The following is a 27803-nucleotide window of genomic DNA, read 5'->3' as shown; positions in this document are numbered from 1 at the left end:
AATAATAACTATAGTTATATATTTTTTTTTAAATTGGTTGATGAAATTATTTTTAGGTTAGAGTTTTCTGAGAAAAAAATCTGACTACTAAATACAGAGATGAACACCACCTCAAATATACAAACTAAATAGGCCAGTCTTAATAATAATAATAATAATAATAACAACAATAATAATAATAAGTAGTAGTAGTAGTAGTAGTATTGTAATATATTCATTTTCTTACACAGCAGTACTACCACCACTAATAATAATAATAATAATAATAATAATAATAATAATAATAATAATAATAATAATAAGGCCTGGCACACAATTTTGATGCATTCAACTAAACCAGCTATAATTATTTGAACATTTTCCATGTATATAACAAATAACAGTCACTTATATTTAAGGGTTTTGATGATGAAATACATCGTAGTTTAGGCTCCAACTGTTGTGGCTTAAAAAATGAAAACCAACATTAAGAACAAATGATCCAATTATTAATGCCAGTCATCATCATCATCATCATCATCATTATTATTATCATTATTGCTGTTATTTTAGTAGCTACAATAATAATAAAAATAAAGCACTTCTAAATGGCCCATAAATGTTTACATCAGCAGGGAGCAACATAACCATGAAGTAAAAGACACTATAAAGGAGATTAACTGAATAACAGAAACAACAAATTATTAACACTAAAAGAAAAAAGTGCTGCTTTTCAGTTACTTGTGTACATCAGTTTCACATGAACAGAACATATTACATCAACACAGGTCGACAGGACGAATGACAGCAATCCTGTTCTGATACACGCATTTCGTTAATGTGGAACCAAGTACCTGCAAAGCAACACTTTTTGAGTGGGGATGAGAAAAGAAGCTGATATGAGGGGAAATTAGAATTTTTGAGCAGAAAGAAGAGGTGAACAGTGCAGGCGCCGCACGCCCGGGTGGGAGAGTGGTGTAACCGTGTCCTGACCGTCCTGACTGAATTAGTCAGCGTGCTGTCAGCATGCCCTGCGTGTGTGTGGGCCCCACTGCTATGTAAATGCATGTTTCCATAGTGGGCGTTTCATTGAGCACTCCTGGCCTTTGTAGTGTCATGGGAATAATGCGGCTCAATTATGATGACAAAGCTACAGGCGCGGGCCGGCGCCCAGCTCCTCTAATTTCCCCCCCTTTTGTCTGCCGGGGATAATTTTCCATAAAAGGCACACAAAACAACTCGGGGAAAGAGCCAGAGGTGGTGCGGCAATGCAGGAGAGAGGAGGAGAAAGAGGAGAGGATTCTAGAGACCAGAGAGAAGCGAGCGCTGATCAATAGTTACTGTCTGTAATTGTAGGCGATGTCAGCAAATTCCTTCCGCCTGGCCCTGTAGACCGGGTCCGTGAAGCCCTGTGAACGACAGGTACCGCAGGATGAGACTCTAATACCACTGAGCCCGAGTGGAGTTCAGCTTAGGCCTGATCTTTCCACAGCCTCGGACCATCATTACTCATCCGTGCTCGGCTCGGAGAGTGAAAGACGTATTCAAATGAAGCCTTTGTAGAGTGTTTGCTGCTTATGATGAATGCATTTCGGTTTAATGGTGGCTGGAAAGGGTGCAATTATTTATAATTATAGGGGCTCAATTAAAGTGATGACATCAATTTGAGGCCGCAGACCGTTTCCATTAGAATAGAGAATGAGGCCGGGCGGTCGGTCGTCGTGCCTGCCGTCTTTCAGCAGCACACGTGTGAACTACGCATCCCTCAGAAACACCCCCACACGCATCAACACAAACAAGTAAAGGTGCTCTCTATTCTTAGGCCACCAGAAGCTAAACTCGTTCTTTTTGCTGCACAAGTAGAAGAAATATTTGATGTAGAAATGTATTTCACTGAAAAGAAGTTCTAATTGAACTGCGTACATCACTTCCGCCTGAATAAAATGATAAAATTGACACAATCCTGGCCAAAAGTAAACAAACTAAAAGACAAACTGTGCTGGCAAAATATATTTCTTTCCTAAAGTACAGATTTCAACCAAGTAAATTCAATTAAGTCATTTTTTATTACAGTTGGGACATTTGGTCCCATTCAAAAGACAGTAATTAGTGCATTAATTGCTGCTGGCGAAAGAACCTTGTATCTCCATTTTTCAGTTTTTGACATCATTTGAAAATACTTGTTACCCTTTACAGTGTATGTACATTTCATGATGAATGGACTAAAAGAACTGACCCAAAATGACTTCAATTCTGGTTCCATTGACTTGCAATAGCAGTAAAGTAGGTTTTTCCCTTCTCCTGTAAAGTTACCATTTTGGAGATACCAGGTTTTCTTCCAACACCAGTGATATACTGAGCAAAGATCAGTGACCATGAATAAAGTTATAACATCAACACATTTATGGCCAAAAGTAAACAAACTGAAAAACCAAGCCAGCGAAACGAATTTCATTCCTAATGTACAAGTTTTAAGCAGTTAAAGTCAATGGATTCTTTTTTTTATAACAGCTGGGACACTTGGTCCCCATGAAGACAACAGGTTAATGCATATACAGAGCAAAAGTCAGAGACCAGCATTTATTAACTTATTTTTCATTACGATTTTTCAGTTATTATTTTTGGAGTGCCTTGAGAACTAAATGTAGCATCATTTTCCACACTTTCAAAGCTCTTAGTAGCTGGTTTTGCATTTTCTGTTTCTTATGATCCAAATAAATTCAGGTCTGGGCGTTCAGTCCACTGCTCAGCTTCTTTGGTCGATGTGTCCGTCTCCTTTTCTCAGGGAGGTTCTTCTTGATCAGCTACACGTCCTTTCAGACCCACAGCGCTGAGTGGTCTTCTCACAGTGGAAGGATGGACAGAAACTCCTGTGGATGTTTTCAGATCTGGAGCAGCTTGATGTTCTCCTCTCTCTCAGAGATCAAAGCTTTCAGTGCTGTTTATCTGATGGGGCACTTTTGGTCTTCCAGGTGGTTGTTAGGAGTCACATTTTCTCTGTAGCTTTTAAGTTTTTTCTGAACTTCAGTATTTGAAACTGCTGTTTTTTTCACTTATTATTTTCTTTGTCCTTCCTTATGCAAGTGGATTATTTTATATCTTATCTCCTCAGAAATCTCCTGAATAACTTGTACATAATGGCTGCTTTGACTGGAAATTAAATACATGAATGGTGGTCTCTGACTTTTCCACAGCACTGCACACACACACACACACGCACACATACACACACACACACAGTGCCTTACCGGGTGATCAGCATCCAGCTCAGAGCCATAGCTCAAAATCTGATTGGCAAATCGGTCCAGGTCCTGGATGGTTGTGGGGAACCATGGGACTGTGGAAAACAAATAAACCTTGAACACCATTTACATGAACCAGAGAACACACATGATATGGAACACCTATGACATGAACTAGAGAACACCAATGATTCAAAACACCAAGGACTTGATGTAAAGGACACCAGTGACTCAAAACACCAAAAGACATGAATGACAGAACACCAATGACATGGAAAACATATGACATGAACCAGAGAACACCAATGACTCAGAACACCAGGACATGAGGGATAGAAAACAAATGAAACGGAACACTTATGACAAACCTGAAGAAGTTATGGACACAAAACACCTATGACATGAAACAGAACACCAATGACTCAAAACACCAAAGACATGATGCAGAGAACACCAAAGCATCGTTTGCATTGAGACTTCATAAAGCAAAGGTCACCAATCTTAACCACAAAGGGTCTGTCATCCCACACATCTGATTCTGTTTGTTTAATCTGTTGGTCTCAGTCTTTATTTAAATGTTTAATTATATGAGGCGTCTGCTTAAAAACCAGTAAAACTGCTTTTTGCGGATATGATCGGTGACCCTATCATATCCATAAAAACGCTGCCCTGATTCATTAATTCAACCACACCACACTATGTATTTAAAATAAAGACCCCGAAAATGTTTTTCGGAGCGATGCCACAGACAAACACTTTTAGTTCCATAAAGAACGGAGTGGTTTCAATTGAAAGTATCTAGAGCGGTGGCCTTTAGGAAAGTAGCTCTCCAGGACGAGGGTTGGAAAGCACGGACACATAGGGAACCAAAAGCGGTTCTTCTACAGATTCACTGCAAAGAACCCCTTGTGGCATCTTTATTTGTAGGAGTCTGGTGTGGGTGATGTAGCGGATCCTTTAGGGCAGTGCCCTTACATTCCCAAAGGCTATGGCATTCCATATTCTGATTGATGAGAACAATTCCAAACAGTTCCCGAAAATAAGGACACACCAACGTGCTTATTGAGATGAATGAGCCCGAAGGAAGCTGTAGCCATTGCAGACAGGATGCGGTGGAAAATTACGCTGTCCAGGCGTCAAGCCGAGAGGCAAAGTCTTGCTGTGGCGTGAATGGGGGGTGGCACATTGGGATAGATTACAGATCGAAGACTCTGGTGGTCCAGTCATTGGTATATATTTGAGCAGTGTGGTCTAGCCTGAGGCACGAGGGACAGAAGCCAGCGATGGTCTGGCGAGGACCCTGCTGACCCAGACTGGCTCCGTCACGGTCATAAATATCCCCCGTGTTATCTTTCCACACAGAGCCACATATTGTACTGGGGTCTTTCTGTTGAGGGCTGTGGACCGAGTTATCATCCTAATTATTCTGACTTGACATGATGAGTCAGTCGAGGGGGCTTTCGGCGCGACACTGGGGCAGCTCAGTTCCTCTCTACGAGTCTGTTTGTGCTCAAAAGCTAAACTAATGTCATTTCAGAAGCAATCAATTAAAGAGAGGGTCAAGCCAGCGAGATCCATCCAGTCGTCGGAGGGCTATAACATGCTGTGGACATAAACGGGCGTTCTGTTCCCCTCTTTGTCTCGCTCTCTTGTGTGGACTCTCTTATTCTCCAGCACTCAAGTGGCCCCTTTCAAGTCTCGGACAAAGAATACTTCACCCGAAAAAGGGAACGTGACTGACGGCGAATGGGAGTTAGTGGAGATCGGTTGGCACGATCTCTAATTAGCTCATATTAGGTTTCCTTCATTGGTAGAAATGTTTCTTATTTTCTTTTCAAAGCAGTTCTTTCTCTTTTTCTCTCTCTCTCGCTCTTTTTTCTCTTTTAAATTCAGATTTAGACTTTGACTTTACCGGCGTTAATTAACAGTAAATGAAAATAATGCTTAACAGACATAATACCAAATATAAATATCCTGAAGAGCTGAAATATCTTACACGTGACACATTTTATTGTGGGGAAAAAAAAAAAAAAAACACATTCCGTACAACTTAAAAATTTCATTTCCTGCTAATTTTAGTGCACAATTTCTGTGTCTGGTGAATTTCCTGGAAAGAATGAAGACGTATAGGGAAAAAAAAATCATATTAAACAGAAAATGTGCCATGACTTTTGCACAGGCTACATTTTATGCTTTATTTTCCCCCCAATACGTTAAATTCAGTCAATAAACAGTAATTGCGCAGTTAAATCCGTAGAGGACGTGTTCACTTATTCACACTTCAACAGAACCGATTTGACTTGGGGGTGCCCAAACTTTTGCCTACGCCTGTAAATCATTCTCTCTCTCGCTCACCTGTGTCTTTCTTCTTGTTGCGAGACAGCTCGTGCACCTGGCCGGTGATTTGGGTGCGCAGGCTGTTAATGACGTCGTCCAGGGCCCTGGAGCAGGCCGTGTCCACGCTGATGAAGAACTCGTACTCCTGCTTGTTCGTGCGCGACGGGCGCGACTCGATGTGTGTCAGGTTGATCCCTTTTTCCTGCCAATCGCATTATTATTGAAGTTAATAGATGCAGTCAAGTACGTTTTATAAAACAGCCAATGTGGATCAAAGAGCTGCAACAACAGAATAAAGCTAATGAAGAAAATGTAAGAAAGCAAAGAAATATAGCAAAATATTAATTAAATCTCAGAACTGATCTGACATTTATTCACACGCAGTACTGGAAAAGGTCTTAGGCAGTCATTAAAACTGTTCAATCAAAACACTCCGTATTATTAGAATGAATACAGGAAAAAAAAAAAAAAACAATTGTTTCTTGTTTGTCAGTAAAGTTATGAATGTGTAGGTTTAATAATACAAGTATGAACACAGATTTGGTTCCTTGTGTCTTGCTGTACTAAAGCCATAGCATTTGATTTGATTTAATGAAGGAATATGTGTGTGTGTGTGTGTGTAGGTTTAATAATACAAGTGGAGCGTGTGTGTGTTTGTTTGTGCATTTGTATATATGTGTGTGTGTGTGTGTGTGTGTGTGTGTGTAGGTTTAATAATACAAGTGGAACGTGTGTGTGTGTGTTTGTGCATTTGTATGTGTGTGTGTGTGTGTGTGTGTGTGTGTGTGGATAGATACCCCGCTGAAATAAAACATTTTGTAATGTGTTTTGGCTTTTTAATGGGTCGACATCAATCGTAGAAAAATAGAAAAACAAATGCAACATGAAAGGTGTCCTGTGCAAAAGTTATGCCATGTTTTATATCATAAGCTTTTTTTTTTTTAATATATCAAACTCTTAGATTACAGGTTGTGTTAACTTATTTTAACTTAGAAAATCAAACAGTTAATTCTGTTTTGTGAGACTTAAACCCAACAGCTTCGATTTATCCATGTTTAATCAGATTATTTATTTATACAGGACAGCTTCTCCCCTCAATGTTCCAGACCAGGACTCTACTGTAGTGTTCAGCACTGATGGGATACCCTTGCTTCATAATATATAGCATGTATTGCCCTTTTCGACCACTAGGGGTAGGGGTACTAACATAATTTACTGAACCACAAACTGTGTTTGTGTGTGCATATGTGTGTGCGTTTGTGTGTCTGTGTAGATGTGTCTGTGTGTGTGTGTGTGTATGTGTTTGTGTGTTTGTGTAGATGTGTCTGTGTGTGTGTGTAGATGTGTCTGTGTGTGTGTGTGAGTGTGTGTGTGTGTCTGTGTAGATGTGTCTGTGTAGATGTGTCTGTGTAGATGTGTCTGTGTGTGTGTGTGTGTGTTTGTGTGTGTATGTGTGTCTGTGTATGTGTGTCTGTGTGTCTGTGTAGATGTGTCTGTGTAGATGTGTCTGTGTGTGTGTGTTTGTGTGTGTATGTGTGTCTGTGTAGATGTGTCTGTGTGTGTGTGTTTGTGTGTGTATGTGTGTCTGTGTAGATGTGTCTGTGTGTGTGTGTGTGTTTGTGTGTGTATGTGTGTCTGTGTAGATGTGTCTGTGTGTGTGTGTGTGTGTTTGTGTGTGTATGTGTGTCTGTGTAGATGTGTCTGTGTAGATGTGTCTGTGTGTGTGTATGTGTTTGTGTGTCTGTGTAGATGTGTCTGTGTGTGTGTTTGTATGTGTTTGTGTGTCTGTGTAGATGTGTGTGTGTGTGTGTGTGTGTGTGTGTGTGTCTCTGTGTGTGTGTGTGTGTGTGTATCTATGCACTTCTACACAGAGAATATGAAGCTACTTGCATTTTCTGAAACTAAGCAAACAGCATGTATTTGTTTGTGTAATCGTGTCCAGCTGTGGGCAGAATGTGGGTTGTGTCCACCGCAGACCTACAGGGACGTGTAGCTTTTCATTAAAGCAACAATGTGTTTTTTGTTTACAAACTATTTAAAAGGGGAGGGTGACCGATCCTTTGTACTATAGGCTGATAGAGGAGGAGGAACGGCCTGCATGACTGTTTTCCTCTCTGTCTGTGCTTCTCCTCGCACTCCAACTTCCTCTCTCTCTCCATCTGGAAACAGTTGGGTCCACATGGATGCTGCTTTCTTCTGATCTCACACAACAACTCAGGAATGGTCCCAACAGTGCAGGCATCAACATTCTGCATTAACTGTTCATTAAAGCCAACAAATTCCTTTGGTAAATGTTCTGCATTAAAAGAAACCACCATGTGGTCTGCGGCCAGCACTGAAAAGACGTCCACCAAAACTGCACGTAATGAGAAAATAAAGCCTATATCGGCTCCACCGACGGGCTCATGTACCTTGTACTCTTCTTACTATTCATGACAACAAACACGGACTTTGTCCAGGAGCTTTACTGTTGCTGTTGCTAGATTTGTCTTTTTAGTGTCACTTTTCTTAGTCATTTTGTAGAAAAGGCCTCTGTACTCTTAAAAATGAAGGCGCCAGAAGGCACGCTACAGAAGAACCCCTCTGGCCCCCTAAGGAGCCTTTCCATGTGAGGGTCTTTAACTTTAGAATGCATAAAGGTGGTCAAACTGACCAGATAGGGTGTGATTTTGAGAATATTTTAATAATAAAACATTAAATGAACATTTTATAGTAATCTAGTTATCATTTTCCTTTTATTATTCTATTTTTTATTTATTTTAATATTGCCAAGCTATCGTTTTAAATCTTTTCTTTCGTTCTTTTGGTCCACCTTGTAGATGTAAAGTCAGAGACGACAGCTCATCTGCTGCTGCACAGTTTGTGCTGGTCATCCTCTGGTCCTTCATCAGTGGTCACAGGACGCTGTTGGCTGGATGTTTTTGGTTGGTGGACTATTCTCAGTCCAGCAGCGACACGGAGCTGTTTAAAAACTCCAGCAGCACTGCTGTGTCTGATCCACTCAGACCAGCACAACACACACTAACACACCACCACCACGTCAGTGCTGAGAATGACCCACCACTCAAATAGTACCTGCTCTGTGAGGGTCCATGGGGGTCCTGACCAGTGAAGAACAGGGTAACAGAGTATCAGAGAAACAGATGGACTACAGTCTGTAACTGTAAAACTACAGAGTGCAGCTCTACAGTAAGTGGAGCTGATAAATTGAGTGTATGACAGACGTATTTTGAAACAAACACTCAGATATTCTACATCAACTAACAAACTCCTAGAGCTCATACTTGCCTCTCTAGCAAATGTTTGTGAGATAACTTACTAACACTAGCAAATTCTGAACGCTGCTTCTGTTTATGTGCTGTTATTAATTCTGATGCCTGCAGCATGTTCTAAAAACACTGGCCGATTTAAAACTAACATTGTGAAATCATCTAAAAACAGTTAAAACAATCATGCTAGGGTATAACATGAGTCTCCAGGACAGACCGAGTGCTTCATGAGTGAGGATGGGTCAAAGCTCTCCACTTCACCAGAAACGCATCAGCAAATAATTCAGCAGTTTAGTATTAATGTTCCTCACCCTGGGACGGCAAGGATTTTACCCTCTACAGTGCATAATAACATCAACAGATGCAGGTAATCTGAGTAACCTGTGTGTATAAAGGACAAGGCCGAAAAACACAAATGAATGCCCAAGATCTTCGACCCACTGACCGGCATGCTTCTGTGTGGATATCACCACACGGGTTCGGGAATACTTTGAAAATCATTGACAGGAAGCACCACCTTTCTCCAAACTCCAAAGTCAGGGTCTGTCAAGGTGGGGGGGTGTAGTTACAACAGCATTGCTGCATAATCAGAGACTGTGGGCGCTGGACTGGCCTGCCTGCAGTCCAGAACGGACTCCCATTGAAAACTTATTTTCTCTGGATCAAAATATGACAACAAAGGACTTGTACAATTGCAATACTAAGACTTTAACAGAACAATGGCAAAAATTCAGATTCCGAACTGGAGTGTTTTCAGTCTCCAAACGTAAATAAGCGCTGTCAGAAGAAAAGGTGATGCAACGCATTAATAAACATGCTCTTTGCCCAACGATGATGCAGCAATTTGGAATGGACTTTTACAAGAAACAATACAGTTTACAGGGCGAACCATCAAACCCGGTGTTTGTGCGGTTTTCCTTCATTTAAAATGGTTGAAACAGAATGTCCTGAATTCCACAGTGTCTCGTTTTTCGGAAATGAAATTCTGAATCTTTGAAATCATCTTTCTTTACTGTATATGTATGTGGGAAGTGATGTAACGTGATAAAACATTACACCAACATCAAATAAGTTGAAGATAAAGGTAAAAGCTTTCCTTTCTCATCTTTCCCTGAAGAAAACAACATTTGTACAGGTCATTTATGTATTTGTACAAGTTTTTCCAAGAACCAGAAGAAGTCCAAGCCAAGAACCGTTTGGAATCCTTCCTCTTTCCGAGATGCAGATTAACGCTGATGAAGAACTGAGCCTTAGGCAGCAATTAGTGTGTAAAACAGCTTTTAGGACGTGCGTGAAGGGGTGTCAGCAGATGGAACCGAGTAGCGTGCTGAGGGGTGGAGTCAAGTGTATATGGGGTGTTTTAGGGGTGGTGGAGGGGGTGTAGCAGGGGGTGGAACACATTGCATGGGAGCTCATAGGTCTGGACCAATCTTTTAATGTTTACCACCAAACCACAGGGGACGCTGACTTGGCATGTAAAGTAATTCTCGGCCATCGTTACTACCCATGACCCCCGCAGTCCGACCGCGTCATTAGGACGATAGCGTGACCACCTTAAGAGGAAGCAAATGTGTACGTCTGAAACCTTTGAAGCCTTTGCTTTGATATCGTGCTGCACGTAGTCGTCAAAGTCAATAATGTCTCAGAACAAGACATGAACTTCTGACTGAGTGGGAGGGAGGCTTGTAGAGCTGAGAATTTCATCATTGTTTGAGACGGTGACCGAGAGACACACAGAGGCTGTGTTTGAACAGGCCAAGGGTCATGGCTAACTTAATTCTGTCTAAATTTCCAGATCAAAGACCAACCCGATTTACACAAGCAAGAGTCTCAAACATCAAACACATGCACCATCAGGGTTCACGGCCGATCGATTGTTTTCAGTGTTTGACATAAGGATCGAACTGTACCTGGCCAGCTGATTCCCCTTCGTCACCCAAGTCAACCAAGCAGCTCATAGACATAACGGTGTAGAGTGATGTGCGCACTAGCCCGAGATTTGAGACTACAGATGATTCAGTGTAGGAATGATAAATGATATACAGCACTGTCTAACAATCTTGGGCATCCAAGTACATTGTTTAAAACCATTTATAGTGGTATTAAGTGTGTTTTTGGCCGTACACTTTATAGTACGAAGCTCTTGGCGCAACGAAACCTCGTATCTCCAAAATGGTAACCTCACAGGAGAAAGAAAATACCTACTTAACATTTAATGTAAGTCAATGGAACCAGAATTTTTCTGTTATTTTGAGCTGTTTCTTTTGGTTCATTGGCCACCACAGGTTTCTTACATTTACGGCATTTGGCAGACTCTTTTCCAGACGACACGAAGGCGAAGGTGGTGTTAGGAGTCTTGCCCAAGGACTCTTATTGGTATAGTGTAGGGTGTTTGCCCAGTTGGGGACTGAACCCCAGTCTATAGCGTAGAAGGCAGAGGTGTCACCCACTACGCTATCCAACCACTTCATGGAAGCACACCTGATTTAACTGAACGAATTATTAATCTACATAGAAGCTTTTTAAAAATAATTCTATAGGGCACCAGAAAGGGTTCTTCTATTGTTACAGGCCCGGTATCATAACTATAGAAGATCCCTTTTTGGTGCTATATAGAACCCTTTTCTGAAGGATTTTATATAGAACCTAAAGCACACTTTCCATCAATCTGAAGAAACGTTCACCATCCAAGGAACCCTTTAATCATGGAAAGGGTTCTGTGAGTGTTCATGGTTGTATGTAGAACAATTTTCTTCACTAAAGAACCCTTAAAGAAGCTAAAATAGTCAGTCACATAGGCATAATGACATGAGGTGGATGTCATATGACATAACACAAAGTGCCTGATGAAACTATGAGTGCAGACCTGCCAATCTAGTGGAATCTGTGAGCTCAAAGCAGACGTGCGAGGTCACTTCAGCACCAGGTATAACTTGTGCAAGGCATGTCATCTGTCGGGTCACCAAACAGGCTCTGGTTTGATCTTCACTAAAAGCCTTAGTCATGACCTGCTGGCTTGTCTCCAACTTAAACAGGAATCTCACCAATTATTAAAAACGTCTGCAGAATTAAATGGTTGAGATGTAAACAGAGTCGTTCAGGGCGGTTTGGTGTGAAACGCTCTGTTCTAGAGAAACTTAAAGAGTCAGAGCTGCTCACAGTGGCGGTGATAGTGGTATTGGTATAGGGTGGTTGGGATAGTGTAGTGGGTAACACCTCTGCCTTCTACACTGTAGGCTGGGGTTCAACTCCCACCTTGGCAAATACCCTACACTATACCAATAAGAGTCCTTGGGCAAGACTCCTAACTAAGCCTACCTGTGTAAAAATAATCAAATTGTAAGTCGCTCTGGATAAGAGCATCAGCCAAATGCTGTAAATGATAGGAACCAGACGTCTGAAGGGTTTAGTGTCTGCAGTGTGTGATTGCGGAGAAGCTCTTTTACGAAAGCTTTGAGAAGGTTTTGGTATAAAACATACACCCGTGCATGACAGATGGGCATATGCAGGGTGTTGTAATGCAAAATGGGATCCAAATTGAAGTGGTTTGTTTCAGATTTAACACAATTTTATCATCAGGGTTACATATAAAACTCAGAAGACTCGTGTAGATACACCCTGCGTATGCCCATCTGTCACACACGGGTGTGTGTTTTATACCAAAACCTTCTCAAAACTATCGCAAAACAATGTCTCAGCAATCACACACTGCCGACACTAAACCCTTCAGACGTCTGGTTCCTATCACCACCACTGTGAACAACTCTGTTTCTCTAGAACATTTATGTTTAACCTTTTATCCTAATATGTCAAACTGGATAAATAAATAGCAACATTAAAATGCACAGAAGCCTGTTCTCTGTAGAGGGCGTGTTTACTTATTTCCACGTAGAACACCAAGAACAAAAACTTTTGCACGCCACCATTTGTGTGTGAGCTTGATGTATGTACCTCAAAAAGCTTCAAGGCCTTGGCCAAAGCTCCCACCTCCTCCTTCAGGGAGAAGATGCAGGACAGAACGCCAGATTTGTAGATCTTCTCCTCCAGGTACATGGATTCCTGCAGAAAGAGAGAAGAAATCATTCATTTCCCATTCAGATCCACAGTCCTACCAGTCGGAGGCACAGATGATGTCACTCTCACCATCATCAGTGATCATATATCCATATCTGACCACCAGTAACTCCTGTGTTGGGAGTATTATGTAATGTTTTGTTAGGATTGATGTGTCCACATGAGATTCATGTGCAAAGTGAACCTCGTTCTCTCGCTCTTTCGCTCTTTCTTTCTCTCTCTTTCGCGCGCGCTCTCTCTCTCTCTCTCTCTCTCTCTCTCTCTCTCTCTCTCTGTCTGTCGCGCTCTCTCTCTCTCTCTCTCTGTCGCTCTCTCTCGCGCTCTCTCTCTTTTTCGCTCTCTCTCTTTTTTTTTCTCTCTCTCTCTCTTTGTCGCTCTCTCTCTCTCTCTTTCGCGCTCTTTCTTTCGCTCTCTCTCTCTCTCTCTTTCGCGCTCTCTCTCTCTCTCGTGCTCTCTCTCTCTCTTTCGCTCTCTCGCTCTCGCTCTCTCTCGCTCGCTCGCTCTCTCTCTCGCGCGCTCTCTCTCTCTCGCTCTCTCTCCCTCTCTCTCTCTCTCGCGCTCTCTCTCTCCCTCTCTCTCTCTCGCTCTCTCTCTCTCTTTCGCGCTCTCTCTTTCGCGCCCTCTCTCTCTCTCTTTTGCGCTCTCTCTCTCTCTTTCGCGCCCTCTCTCTCTCTTTTGCGCTCTCTCTGTCTCTCTTTCGCGCGCTCTCTCTCTCTCTTTCGCGCTCTCTCTTTCCCGCTCTCGCTCTCTCTCGTGTGCGCCCTCTCTCTCTCACTTTTGCGCTCTTTCTCTCTCTCGCACTCTGTCGCTCTCTCTCTCTTTCGCGCTCTCTCTCTCTCTCTTTCGCGCTCTCTCTCTCTCTTTCGCTCTCTCTCTCTCGCGCGCTCTCTCTCTCTCGCGCGCGCGCTCTCTCTCTCGCGCGCGCTCTCTCTCTCTCGCGCGCGCGCTCTCTCTCTCTCGCGCGCTCTCTCTCTCTCTTGCTCTCTCTCTTGCGCGCTCTCTCTCTCTTTCGCTCTCTCTCTCTTTCGCGCGCTCTCTCTCTCTCTTGCTCTCTCTCTTTTGCGCTCTCTCTCTCTTTCGCGCTCTCTCTTTTGCGCTCTCTCTCTCTTTCGCGCTCTCTCTTTTGCTCTCTCTCTCTCTTTCGCGCTCTCTCTCTCGCGCTCTTGCTCTCTCTCTCGCGCTCTCTCTCTCGCGCTCTCTCTCTCTTTCGCGCTCTCTCTCTCTTGCGCTCCCTCTCTCTCTCTTTCGCGCGCGCACGCTCTTTCTCTCTCTTTCATGCTCTCTCTCTCGCGCGCTCTCTCTCTCTTTCGCGCGCTCTCTCTCTCTTTCGCGCTCTCTCTCTCTTTCGCGCGCTCTCTCTCTCGCTCTTGCTCTCTCTCTTGCTCTCTCTCTCGCTCTCTCTCTCTCTTTCGCGCTCTCTCTCTTTCGCGCTCTCTTTTGCGCTCCCTCTCTCTCGCGCGCTCTCTTTTGCGCTCCCTCTCTCTCTCTCTTTCACGCGCTCTCTCTCTCTCTCTTTCGCGCGCTCTCTCTCTTTCATGCTCTCTCTCGCGCGCTCTCTCTCTCTTTCGCGCTCTCTCTCTCTCTTTCGCGCTCTCTCTCTCTCGCGCGCTCTCTCTCTCTCGCGCGCGCTCTCTCTCTCGCGCGCTCTCTCTCTCTCTCTCTCACTTTTGCGCTCTTTCTCTCTCTCGCACTGTCGCTCTCTCTCTCGCGCGCGCGCGCGCTCTCTCTCTCTCTCGCGCACTCTCTCTCTCTCTTGCGCTCTCTCTCTCTCTCTCTCTTGCGCGCTCTCTCTCTCTTTCGCGCGCTCTCTCTCTCTCTTGCTCTCTCTCTTTTGCGCTCTCTCTCTTTCGCGCTCTCTCTTTTGCTCTCTCTCTCTCTTTCGCGCTCTCTCTTTCGCGCTCTCTCTCTCTTGCGCTCCCTCTCTCTCTCTTTCGCGCGCGCGCTCTCTCTCTCTCTTTCATGCTCTCTCTCTCGCGCGCTCTCTCTCTTTCGCGCGCTCTCTCTCTTTCGCGCTCTCTTTTGCGCTCCCTCTCTCTCTCGCGCTCTCTTTTGCGCTCCCTCTCTCTCTCTTTCGCGCGCTCTCTCTCTCTCTCTCTCTTTCGCGCGCTCTCTCTCTCTCTCTCTCGCGCTCTCTCTCTCTCTTGCGCTCTCTCTCTCTCTCTCTTGCGCGCTCTCTCTCTCTTTCGCGCGCTCTCTCTCTCTCTTGCTCTCTCTCTTTTGCGCTCTCTCTCTTTCGCGCTCTCTCTTTTGCTCTCTCTCTCTCTTTCGCGCTCTCTCTTTCGCGCTCTCTCTCTCTTGCGCTCCCTCTCTCTCTCTTTCGCGCGCGCGCTCTCTCTCTCTTTCATGCTCTCTCTCTCGCGCGCTCTCTCTCTCTTTCGCGCGCTCTCTCTCTCTTTCGCGCTCTCTCTCTTTCGCGCTCTCTTTTGCGCTCCCTCTCTCTCTCGCGCTCTCTTTTGCGCTCCCTCTCTCTCTCTCTTTCGCGCGCTCTCTCTCTCTTTCGCGCGCTCTCTCTCTCTCTCTTTCATGCTCTCTCTCTCTCTTTCTCTCTCTCTCTTTCGCGCGCTCTCTCTCTCTTTCGCGCGCTCTCTCTCTTTCGCGCGCTCTCTCTCTCTTTCGCGCGCTCTCTCTCTCTCTCTTTCATGCTCTCTCTCTCTTTCTCTCTCTCTCTCTCTTTTGCGCTCTCTCTTTTGCGCTCCCTCTCTCTCTCTCTCTCTTTCGCGCTCTCTCTCTCTCTCTCTTTCGTGCTCTCTCTCTCTCTCGCCCGCGCTCTTGCTCTCTCTCGCGCGCTCTCTCTCTCTCTCTCTTTCGCTCTCTCTCTCTTGCTTTCGCTCTCTCTCTTTCGCTCTCTCTCTTTCGCTCTTTCGCGCTCTCGCTCTCTCTCTTTCGCTCTCTCTCTTTCGCGCTCTCGCTCTCTCTCTTTCGCTCTCGCTCTCTCTCTTTCGCTCGCTCTCTCTCGCGCGCGCGCGCACGCTCTTGCTCTCTCTCTTTCGCTCGGTCTCTTTCGCGCTCTCTCTCTCTTGCGCTCTCTCTTTTGCGCTCCCTCTCTCTCTTTCGCGCGCTCTCTCTCTCTCTCTCTTTCATGCTCTGTCTCTCGCGCGCTCTCTCTCTCTTTCGCGCTCTCTCTCTTTCGCACTCTCTCTCTCTTGCGCTCTCTCTTTTGCGCTCCCTCTCTCTCTCTCTTTCATGCTCTGTCTCTCGCGCGCTCTCTCTCTCTTTCGCGCTCTCTCTCTCTCTCTTTCGCGCTCTCTCTCTCTCTCTTTCGCGCTCTCTCTCTCTTTCGTGCGCTCTCTCTCTCTTTCGCGCTCTTTCTCTCTCTTTCGCGTGCTCGCTCTCTCTCTCTCTCTTTCATGCTCTCTCTCTCTTTCGCGCTCTCTCTCTCTCTTTTGCGCTCTCTCTTTTGCGCTCCCTCTCTCTCTTTCGCGCTCTCTCTCTCTCTCTCTCGCGCTCTCTCTCTCTCTCGCGCTCGCTCTTGCTCTCTCTCTCGCGCTCTCTCTCTCGCGCTCTCTCTCTCTCTCTTTCGCTCTCTCTCTCTTGCTCTCGCTCTCTCTCTTTCGCTCTCTCTCTTTCGCTCTTTCGTGCTCTCGCTCTCTCTCTTTCGCTCGCTCTCTCTCTTGCGCTCTCTCTCTCGCGCTCTCTCTCTCTTTCGCGCTCTCTCTCTCTTTCGCGCTCTCTCTCTTTCGCGCTCTCTCTCTCTTTCGCGCTCTCTCTCTCTCTTTCGCGCTCTCTCTCTCTCTCTCTTTTGCGCTCTCTCTTTTGCGCTCCCTCTCTCTCTCTCTTTCGCGCGCTCTCTCTCTCTCTCTTTCATGCTCTCTCTCTCGCGCTCTCTCGCGCTCTCTCTCTCTCTCGCGCGCGCTCTTGCTCTCTCTCTCGCTCTCTCTCTCTTTCTCTCTTTTGCGCTCCCTCTCTCTCTCTCTTTCACGCGCTCTCTCTCTCTTTCATGCTCTCTCTCTCGCGCGCTCTCTATCTCTTTCGCGCTCTCTCTCTCTCTCTCTCTCTTGCGCTCTCTCTCTCTCTCTCTCTCTCTCTCTCTCTCTAGCGCTCTCTCTCTCTCTCTCTCTTGCTCTCTCTCTCGCTCTCTCTCTCTCTTGCTCTCTCTCTCTCTCGCTCTCTCTCTCTTGCTCTCTCTCTCTCGCTCTCTTTCGCTCACTCTCTCTTGCTCTCTCTCTCTCTCTTTCGCTCTCTCTCTCTTTCGCTCTCTCTCTCTTTCGCTCTCTTCACTTATGTTTTCAGATTTATCACTAGTTCGCGTCATCATTACCAAACTCAGACGATAGGAGTCGGTTCACTGGTGGCTTTAGGTGTTAAGTTAAGTGGCTATGAGGAAGTTTGAGCTGCCCGGGTCAAATCCGTGTCTTGTTGACTTTCCAAGTGAAAATAAGTGAAAGCATCTTTTACAGAGACACACTTATACACATTTTAATGCACAATCACTGTTTATTTGCTGAACCTAAAATATTGGGAAAAATAATAAAACATAAAATGTGGCTTGTGCAAAAGTTATGGCACATTTAATATCCAGTATGTTAAACTCAGCAAAAATAATGGAAGCTGAGCAGAAAAAACTGCCCCATTTATGTAGAGGATGTATTAACTCTATTTCGTCTGAACTTTTGCAGCTGTATTTGCGTTGTAGAGACCCCTGGTTCCCATCACCACCACTACAGAGAAATCAGAGCCGGTATGTTTCTCTAGACTGGAGCATTTCACACCAAACCACTCTGAACGAGTTTGTTTCCTGCTGAAAAGTTTCTGCTGGTTCCTGGCCATGTCCAGTAGTTAGTACTGGTGTTCTGTGTTTTCCTGATGGATAATACCACAGTGTAAAGACTCTAATGGTTCAAAATGGGCTCTAAAGGTGTTCTACACTGTTAGAAAAGGTTCTGTCCAGGAACATTTTTCATTCATCAAGGTACAAACAGTCTAAATGTTCCCTCAAAGGTTCTACAGTGGCTTTAAGGTCTGATTGTGAACCTTAAATCAGTTCCTCCAGGTGAAAAGTTGGTATTTGTTCCTTTTCATAACCGAATGATTTAAAACAGAGCAGTAGAATAAAAGCCTGGAGGCGAGGCGAGGCAGGGTGTGTGGAGTCAGTCCAGCTTAGAACAGATCATTCCAGTGGATTATGGTTCAGTTATGTTCCCTGACTAAAGGCACTGAGATGGAGCCTGGAGGGGACCACCCCAGTGACAGTTTAGTACCTTTATTTCTGAGAGTGTACAGGTAATTAGTGGTCTCTAAGCACTAAGCCAATTCCCATTAGAAAGCAAAATGATCAGGTTTTAATCCTAATGGTTCTTATTCAGCATCTCAGCGACTGAATTACGCAGAAAATGTGGGTGGACTTCCCCTTTAACTTACTTATAGAAGTTAGTACAGTGTCTTTACAGTCTTTACAGTGGTGGTGATAGGAAACAGGGGTCACAATGTCTTTATGAAGTAAAATAACCATCAACAAGTTTTCCTCTGTGGACTATTTTGCACTGGGACACATTTCATTCACCCTTTCACTATGAACATATTAAAATAAATTTATTAAAATACATTTCAGAACGTCTCAGGCATCAGACAGCGTGTTCATAAGCATTTCATGGAGTAACTTTCTGTGGGGAGCTTTTAGAGGTGGACGTCTGGTTCCCATCAAAACCACTGTGACCAATTCTTACTCCAAGTTTCTCCAGAGCAGAACTTTTCACGCCAAACCGCTCTGGACGCCTCTGTTGACTTGTTAACCGTTTAATTATGCGCAAAAAAAAAATGATGGAGTTCCCCTTTGATATCGGTACAGGCAGGCGGCTTTACAAACTCATGACTATCATCACCTTCGCATTCCTAGGACTTTTCCCAGGCTTCAGAAATATCTAAGTGGGCATGACACCTGGCCTCTGCCCCCTGACTTTGGACATAATCCCTAAAACAACCCTCTTAAGCAAATAAGAGGATTTTCTGATTATAGAACTGCAGCCTCTGTTTCTGAAGCTGTACTTGGAGATATTTCTTATGTATCCATCCAAATGACCTCAGCAGCATCTAGTATCACAAATACATTAATGCAAAGAAACAGAGCAGCATCAGGTGATCTATGAGATCAGGCTGCCAGTCAACCGTCTTTATTTTGATGCTTTTCAGCAGCAAATATTCTGCTGACTCTACTGAACAGTTCACTCAGCCCAGAGCAGCTACAATAGACCAAACACAGACTGACCACACAAACAGACGGAGTGCCCATGTAGGTTTACCTACTGTGAGAACAGCTGTTATAGCATTAAACACATCCCCCATAACAGAAATGCACTGATATACATTCATAACTGACATGGGTTTGATACACACCTGGACTGCACCGTCTCCATTCATCTTGCTGAAAGCCTTGTCCATGGTCTGTCTGTCTCTCTCTCTCTCTCTCTCTCTCTCTCTCTCGCTCTCTCGCTCGCTCTCTCTAGCTGTTTCAGTGCTTCTGGGTTTTTGGAGCCTCTGATGACTTTTGCGCGTTTTGTGCAACCGAGCCCGAACTTTAGAGCCTACGGTTTGTCACGTGACACCGCACACCCCCAAAAACCTGTTAGCTCCGTTAAATGAGCTGCGAATTCTGTCAAAATCAAAGCCCTTCTAAAAAAACAAGACACTTTCTTTTTAACAATGATTGTGTTGATATATACAGTATATACAGTAATAATCACACACACCCACATATATATATATATATATATATATATATATATATATATATATATATATATATATGCATATATATAAATTATAAATTACTTTTAATTACTTACATTTACAGTAGATTACTGTGGAAGTCATGCAACTAGTAGCAATTTACATTACATGAATAATAATAATAATAATAATAATAATAATAATCCATGTAGAAATCAGTCAACCAATCAATTCATTAATTAAGCTTTTTAACTAATTTTCTGATATCTCCCACAATACTGTGCGATACAGCTCCTAAGATGAGGTGATTTGACTGTATTTTACTGTAATACGTGAAGGTTAAACGTCGTCCTCTGTGTAATCCTCTCAGTCATCTGAGTGCACACAGGCACCGAGGAGTCAAAGTATCCGGCAGCTGAATATTTCTGCATAATTCAGAGGTTAAGAGCGGTGCCATGTGGAATCTCGCCTGATGTCTGAGACACTGTTTTATACAGGTAGACTCGTGTAGGTTCATTGGTAGACATCAGAGTCTTGTACAATCAACCAAACCCGCTCTGAATGACAATTTAATTTTACAGGTATTTTGAAAAAGCGGTGGAATTCCCCTTTAACTGGTTGTGGTGTTGACAAATGTGTTTGTCTTCTAAACACGTGTAGATCTGACTTTCTTAATGAATCAAATGGCACTGATGAAAATACCCTGACAAGCTGGGCAGAGTTTGCATGTTGTCATTTGATTTTAAGACCACCAGGGGGCGACAGACATCTGTTTACCGAAATCAGTTTCTGTACATGGAAACTAAGCTGCCAAAACAGCCTGTTTGAGTTTGTTTAGAGACGTCATTTATCTGCCTTTTCAGCCTTCAGCAGTTAAGCCCCGCCCACTCACCCTGAAGTTATAAAGAGTGTTTTAGCCTGAGCTGCATTACTGAATAAGGCGCAGTGCAGGGCAGCCAATCAGATCAGAACTTCTTTACATAATTATATGGCCAAAAGTATGTAGACACCTGACCATCACACCTGTATGAGCTTGTTGGACGTTCCATTCCAAAAACATGGGCTTTATGACTATACAACCTATACTCTTCTGGGAAGCTTTCCACAGGATTTTGGAGTGTGTCTGTGGAAATTTGTGCCCATTCAGTCAAAGGAGCATTCGTGAGGTCAGGCACTGATGTTGGACAGTAACAGTGAAAAAAATAAAATACAATAAAAAACACTGTTACTACTCAGGAACAGTGACTGCAATGGTAAGACGGCAAAATTCTTACAAGTCAGTAAAAATGACAAAAAAAAAAGTGATAGTAATACTGAAATGCTCTTACTCATTAGCAACAGTGACTTAGCAGTAACACTGCAACATTCTTACTACTCAGAAAAAACTGACTGTAACAGCAACACTGCGACACGCTAACTAGTCAGTAATAATGACTAATAGGAACACTGTAACACTTACTAGACAGTAATAATGACTGATAGGAACACTGTAACACTTACTAGTCAGTAATAATGACTAATAGGAACACTGTAACACTTACTAGTCAGTAATAATGACTAATAGGAACACTGTAACACTTACTAGTCTGTAATAATGACTAATAGGAACACTGTAACACTTACTAGTCAGTAATAATGACTAATAGGAACACTGTAACACTTACTAGTCAGTAATAATGACTAAAAGGAACACTGTAACACTTACTAGTCAGTAATAATGACTGATAGGAACACTGTAACTCTTACTAGTCAGTAATAATGACTAATAGGAACACTGTAACACTTACTAGACAGTAATAATGACTAATAGGAACACTGTAACACTTACTAGTCAGTAATAATGACTAATAGGAACACTGTAACACTTACTAGTCAGTACTAATGACTGATAGGAAGACTGTAACAGTTACTAGTCAGTAATAATGACTAATAGGAACACTGTAACACTTACTAGACAGTAATAATGACTAATAGGAACACTGTAACACTTACTAGTCAGTAATAATGACTAATAGGAACACTGTAACACTTACTAGTCAGTACTAATGACTGATAGGAACACTGTAACACTTACTAGTCAGTAATAATGACTGATAGGAACACTGTAACACTTACTAGTCAGTAATAATGACTAATAGGAACACTGTAACACTTACTAGTCAGTAATAATGACTAATAGGAACACTGTAACTCTTACTAGTCAGTAATAATGACTAATAGGAACACTGTAACAGTTACTAGTCAGTAATAATGACTAATAGGATCACTGTAACACTTACTAGTCAGTAATAATGACTGATAGGAACACTGTAACAGTTACTAGTCAGTAATAATGACTAATAGGAACACTGTAACACTTACTAGTCAGTACTAATGACTGATAGGAACACTGTAACACTTACTAGTCAGTAATAATGACTAATAGGAACACTGTAACTCTTACTAGTCAGTAATAATGACTAATAGGAACACTGTAACAGTTACTAGTCAGTAATAATGACTAATAGGAACACTGTAACACTTACTAGTCAGTAATAATGACTGATAGGAACATTGTAACACTTACTAGTCAGTAATAATGACTAATAGGAACACTGTAACACTTACTAGTCAGTAATAATGAATAATAGGAACACTGTAACACTTACTAGTCAGTAATAATGACTAATAGGAACACTGTAACACTTACAAGAAAGTAATAATGACTAATAGGAACACTGTAACACTTACTAGTCAGTAATAATGACTAATAGGAACACTGTAACACTTACTAGTCAGTAATAATGACTAATAGGAACACTGTAACACTTACTAGTCAGTAATAATGACTAATAGGAACACTGTAACACTTACTAGTCAGTAATAATGACTAATAGGAACACTGTAACACTTACTAGTCAGTAATAATGACTGATAGGAACACTGTAACACTTACTAGTCAGTAATAATGACTGATAGGAACACTGTAACACTTACTAGTCAGTAATAATGACTAATAGGAACACTGTAACACTTACTAGTCAGTAATAATGACTAATAGGAACACTGTAACTCTTACTAGTCAGTAATAATGACTAATAGGAACACTGTAACAGTTACTAGTCAGTAATAATGACTAATAGGAACACTGTAACACTTACTAGTCAGTAATAATGACTGATAGGAACACTGTAACAGTTACTAGTCAGTAATAATGACTGATAGGAACACTGTAACACTTACTAGTCAGTACTAATGACTGATAGGAACACTGTAACACTTACTAGTCAGTAATAATGACTAATAGGAACACTGTAACTCTTACTAGTCAGTAATAATGACTAATAGGAACACTGTAACAGTTACTAGTCAGTAATAATGACTAATAGGAACACTGTAACACTTACTAGTCAGTAATAATGACTGATAGGAACATTGTAACACTTACTAGTCAGTAATAATGACTAATAGGAACACTGTAACACTTACTAGTCAGTAATAATGACTAATAGGAACACTGTAACACTTACTAGTCAGTAATAATGACTAATAGGAACACTGTAACACTTACTAGACAGTAATAATGACTAATAGGAACACTGTAACACTTACTAGTCAGTAATAATGACTAATAGGAACACTGTAACACTTACTAGTCAGTAATAATGACTAATAGGAACACTGTAACACTTACTAGTCAGTAATAATGACTAATAGGAACACTGTAACACTTACTAGACAGTAATAATGACTAATAGGAACACTGTAACACTTACTAGTCAGTAATAATGACTAATAGGAACACTGTAACACTTACTAGTCAGTAATAATGACTAATAGGAACACTGTAACACTTACTAGTCAGTAATAATGACTAATAGGAACACTGTAACACTTACTAGTCAGTAATAATGACTAATAGGAACACTGTAACACTTACTAGTCAGTAATAATGACTGATAGGAACACTGTAACACTTACTAGTCAGTAATAATGACTGATAGGAACACTGTAACACTTACTAATCAGTAATAATGACTAATAGGAACACTGTAACACTTACTAGTCAGTAATAATGACTAATAGGAACACTGTAACACTTACTAGTCAGTAATAATGACTAATAGGAACACTGTAACACTTACTAGTCAGTAATAATGACTAATAGGAACACTGTAACACTTACTAGTCAGTAATAATGACTAATAGGAACACTGTAACTCTTACTAGTCAGTAATAATGACTAATAGGAACACTGTAACAGTTACTAGTCAGTAATAATGACTAATAGGAACACTGTAACACTTACTAGTCAGTAATAATGACTGATAGGAACACTGTAACAGTTACTAGTCAGTAATAATGACTAATAGGAACACTGTAACACTTACTAGTCAGTACTAATGACTGATAGGAACACTGTAACACTTACTAGTCAGTAATAATGACTAATAGGAACACTGTAACTCTTACTAGTCAGTAATAATGACTAATAGGAACACTGTAACAGTTACTAGTCAGTAATAATGACTAATAGGAACACTGTAACACTTACTAGTCAGTAATAATGACTAATAGGAACACTGTAACACTTACTAGTCAGTAATAATGACTAATAGGAACACTGTAACACTTACTAGACAGTAATAATGACTAATAGGAACACTGTAACACTTACTAGTCAGTAATAATGACTAATAGGAACACTGTAACACTTACTAGTCAGTAATAATGACTAATAGGAACACTGTAACACTTACTAGTCAGTAATAATGACTAATAGGAACACTGTAACACTTACTAGTCAGTAATAATGACTGATAGGAACACTGTAACACTTACTAGACAGTAATAATGACTAATAGGAACACTGTAACACTTACTAGTCAGTAATAATGACTAATAGGAACACTGTAACACTTACAAGAAAGTAATAATGACTAATAGGAACACTGTAACACTTACTAGTCAGTAATAATGACTAATAGGAACACTGTAACACTTACTAGTCAGTAATAATGACTAATAGGAACACTGTAACACTTACTAGTCAGTAATAATGACTAATAGGAACACTGTAACACTTACTAGTCAGTAATAATGACTAATAGGAACACTGTAACACTTACTAGTCAGTAATAATGACTGATAGGAACACTGTAACACTTACTAGTCAGTAATAATGACTGATAGGAACACTGTAACACTTACTAGTCAGTAATAATGACTAATAGGAACACTGTAACACTTACTAGTCAGTAATAATGACTAATAGGAACACTGTAACTCTTACTAGTCAGTAATAATGACTAATAGGAACACTGTAACAGTTACTAGTCAGTAATAATGACTAATAGGAACACTGTAACACTTACTAGTCAGTAATAATGACTGATAGGAACACTGTAACAGTTACTAGTCAGTAATAATGACTGATAGGAACACTGTAACACTTACTAGTCAGTACTAATGACTGATAGGAACACTGTAACACTTACTAGTCAGTAATAATGACTAATAGGAACACTGTAACTCTTACTAGTCAGTAATAATGACTAATAGGAACACTGTAACAGTTACTAGTCAGTAATAATGACTAATAGGAACACTGTAACACTTACTAGTCAGTAATAATGACTGATAGGAACATTGTAACACTTACTAGTCAGTAATAATGACTAATAGGAACACTGTAACACTTACTAGTCAGTAATAATGACTAATAGGAACACTGTAACACTTACTAGTCAGTAATAATGACTAATAGGAACACTGTAACACTTACTAGACAGTAATAATGACTGATAGGAACACTGTAACACTTACTAGTCAGTAATAATGACTAATAGGAACACTGTAACACTTACTAGTCAGTAATAATGACTAATAGGAACACTGTAACACTTACTAGTCAGTAATAATGACTAATAGGAACACTGTAACACTTACTAGACAGTAATAATGACTAATAGGAACACTGTAACACTTACTAGTCAGTAATAATGACTAATAGGAACACTGTAACACTTACTAGTCAGTAATAATGACTAATAGGAACACTGTAACACTTACTAGTCAGTAATAATGACTAATAGGAACACTGTAACACTTACTAGTCAGTAATAATGACTAATAGGAACACTGTAACACTTACTAGTCAGTAATAATGACTGATAGGAACACTGTAACACTTACTAGTCAGTAATAATGACTGATAGGAACACTGTAACACTTACTAGTCAGTAATAATGACTAATAGGAACACTGTAACACTTACTAGTCAGTAATAATGACTAATAGGAACACTGTAACACTTACTAGTCAGTAATAATGACTAATAGGAACACTGTAACACTTACTAGTCAGTAATAATGACTAATAGGAACACTGTAACACTTACTAGTCAGTAATAATGACTAATAGGAACACTGTAACTCTTACTAGTCAGTAATAATGACTAATAGGAACACTGTAACAGTTACTAGTCAGTAATAATGACTAATAGGAACACTGTAACACTTACTAGTCAGTAATAATGACTGATAGGAACACTGTAACAGTTACTAGTCAGTAATAATGACTAATAGGAACACTGTAACACTTACTAGTCAGTACTAATGACTGATAGGAACACTGTAACACTTACTAGTCAGTAATAATGACTAATAGGAACACTGTAACTCTTACTAGTCAGTAATAATGACTAATAGGAACACTGTAACAGTTACTAGTCAGTAATAATGACTAATAGGAACACTGTAACACTTACTAGTCAGTAATAATGACTAATAGGAACACTGTAACACTTACTAGTCAGTAATAATGACTAATAGGAACACTGTAACACTTACTAGACAGTAATAATGACTAATAGGAACACTGTAACACTTACTAGTCAGTAATAATGACTAATAGGAACACTGTAACACTTACTAGTCAGTAATAATGACTAATAGGAACACTGTAACACTTACTAGTCAGTAATAATGACTAATAGGAACACTGTAACACTTACTAGTCAGTAATAATGACTGATAGGAACACTGTAACACTTACTAGTCAGTAATAATGACTAATAGGAACACTGTAACACTTACTAGTCAGTAATAATGACTAATAGGAACACTGTAACACTTACTAGTCAGTAATAATGACTAATAGGAACACTGTAACACTTACTAGTCAGTAATAATGATTAATAGGAACACTGTAACACTTACTAGTCAGTAATAATGATTAATAGGAACACTGTAACACTTACTAGTCAGTAATAATGACTAATAGGAACACTGTAACACTTACTAGTCAGTAATAATGACTAATAGGAACACTGTAACACTTACTAGTCAGTAATAATGATTAATAGGAACAATGTAACACTTACTAGACAGTAATAATGACTGATAGGAACATTGTAACACTTACTAGTCAGTAATAATGACTAATAGGAACACCGTAACACTTACTAGTCAGTAATAATGACTAATAGGAACACCGTAACACTTACTAGTCAGTAATAATGACTGATAGGAAAACTGTAACACTTACTAGACAGTAATAATGACTGATAGGAACATTGTAACACTTACTAGTCAGTAATAATGACTGATAGGAACATTGTAACACTTACTAGTCAGTCACTGTGACTGTAACAGTAACACCATGACACTCTTGGTAGTCAGTAACAATGACCGTAACAATAACACTGCAGTACTAATTCGTTGGTAACTGTGACTGCAGCAGTGACATTGCAACACTGACTCGTCAGTAACACTGACTGTAACAGTAACACTGCAACTGCGATCATACAAATTGGTAACAGTGCCTGATTTTCATAGATCTGTTTCTCACTGTTACTCTGATAGTCCACTAACAAAAGTCATCAGTTATCACTGGTTAATTTTCCTGTCCAATGACAGGATGGCTTCTTTTTTCTGTATTTTCTATATTATATATTAACTGTAAAATCTTATCTTTTATTTTTATTGCTCTTGCTGCGTTACTGTTTTACTCTCTGGTGTCGCCCAGAGGAGGACAGTTCCACGTTGTGGTATTGGTTCCTTTCAGGGTTTCTTCCTCTTGCTTTTAAGGAGATTTTCTTGTCCCTATAGCACTTGGCGATGCTCATCAGAAGCTCGGGGGGCAAATTTTCTGTAAAGCTGCTTTGTGACAAAAGACACAAAAAAATCTTTACTTTGTTTTGGTACTATTTTACAACAAGACTATCCTTGTAAAGCGTTTATGAATGGTATAAAATGAG

General features: G+C 41.2%; 1 protein-coding gene across 2 annotated transcripts in view; it reads right to left on the bottom strand.

Annotated features, from left to right (window-relative positions):
• Positions 1-19400, bottom strand: part of pah (phenylalanine hydroxylase) — a 30143-nt gene extending 10743 nt beyond the window's left edge. The window contains exons 1-5 of one of the 2 annotated variants that reach the window (XM_017715406.2): positions 19232-19400; positions 12779-12886; positions 5577-5760; positions 3228-3316; positions 1321-1388 (exon numbers count right to left, since the gene is read on the bottom strand). In XM_017715406.2, the coding sequence (XP_017570895.1) occupies positions 1321-1388; positions 3228-3316; positions 5577-5760; positions 12779-12886; positions 19232-19276 (494 nt within the window). In that variant the 5' untranslated portion in view covers positions 19277-19400. Of the gene's footprint in view, positions 1-1320; positions 1389-3227; positions 3317-5576; positions 5761-12778; positions 12887-12970; positions 13102-19231 lie in introns of those variants that run through there. The other variant, XM_017715407.2, reaches the window with a different exon arrangement.
• Between the last annotated feature and the right edge of the window lie 8403 nt (positions 19401-27803).

Source organism: Pygocentrus nattereri, chromosome 1, assembly GCF_015220715.1.
Source record: "Pygocentrus nattereri isolate fPygNat1 chromosome 1, fPygNat1.pri, whole genome shotgun sequence".
Taxonomy (NCBI): domain Eukaryota; kingdom Metazoa; phylum Chordata; class Actinopteri; order Characiformes; family Serrasalmidae; genus Pygocentrus; species Pygocentrus nattereri.
This window is presented reverse-complemented; position numbering and strand designations above follow the sequence as displayed.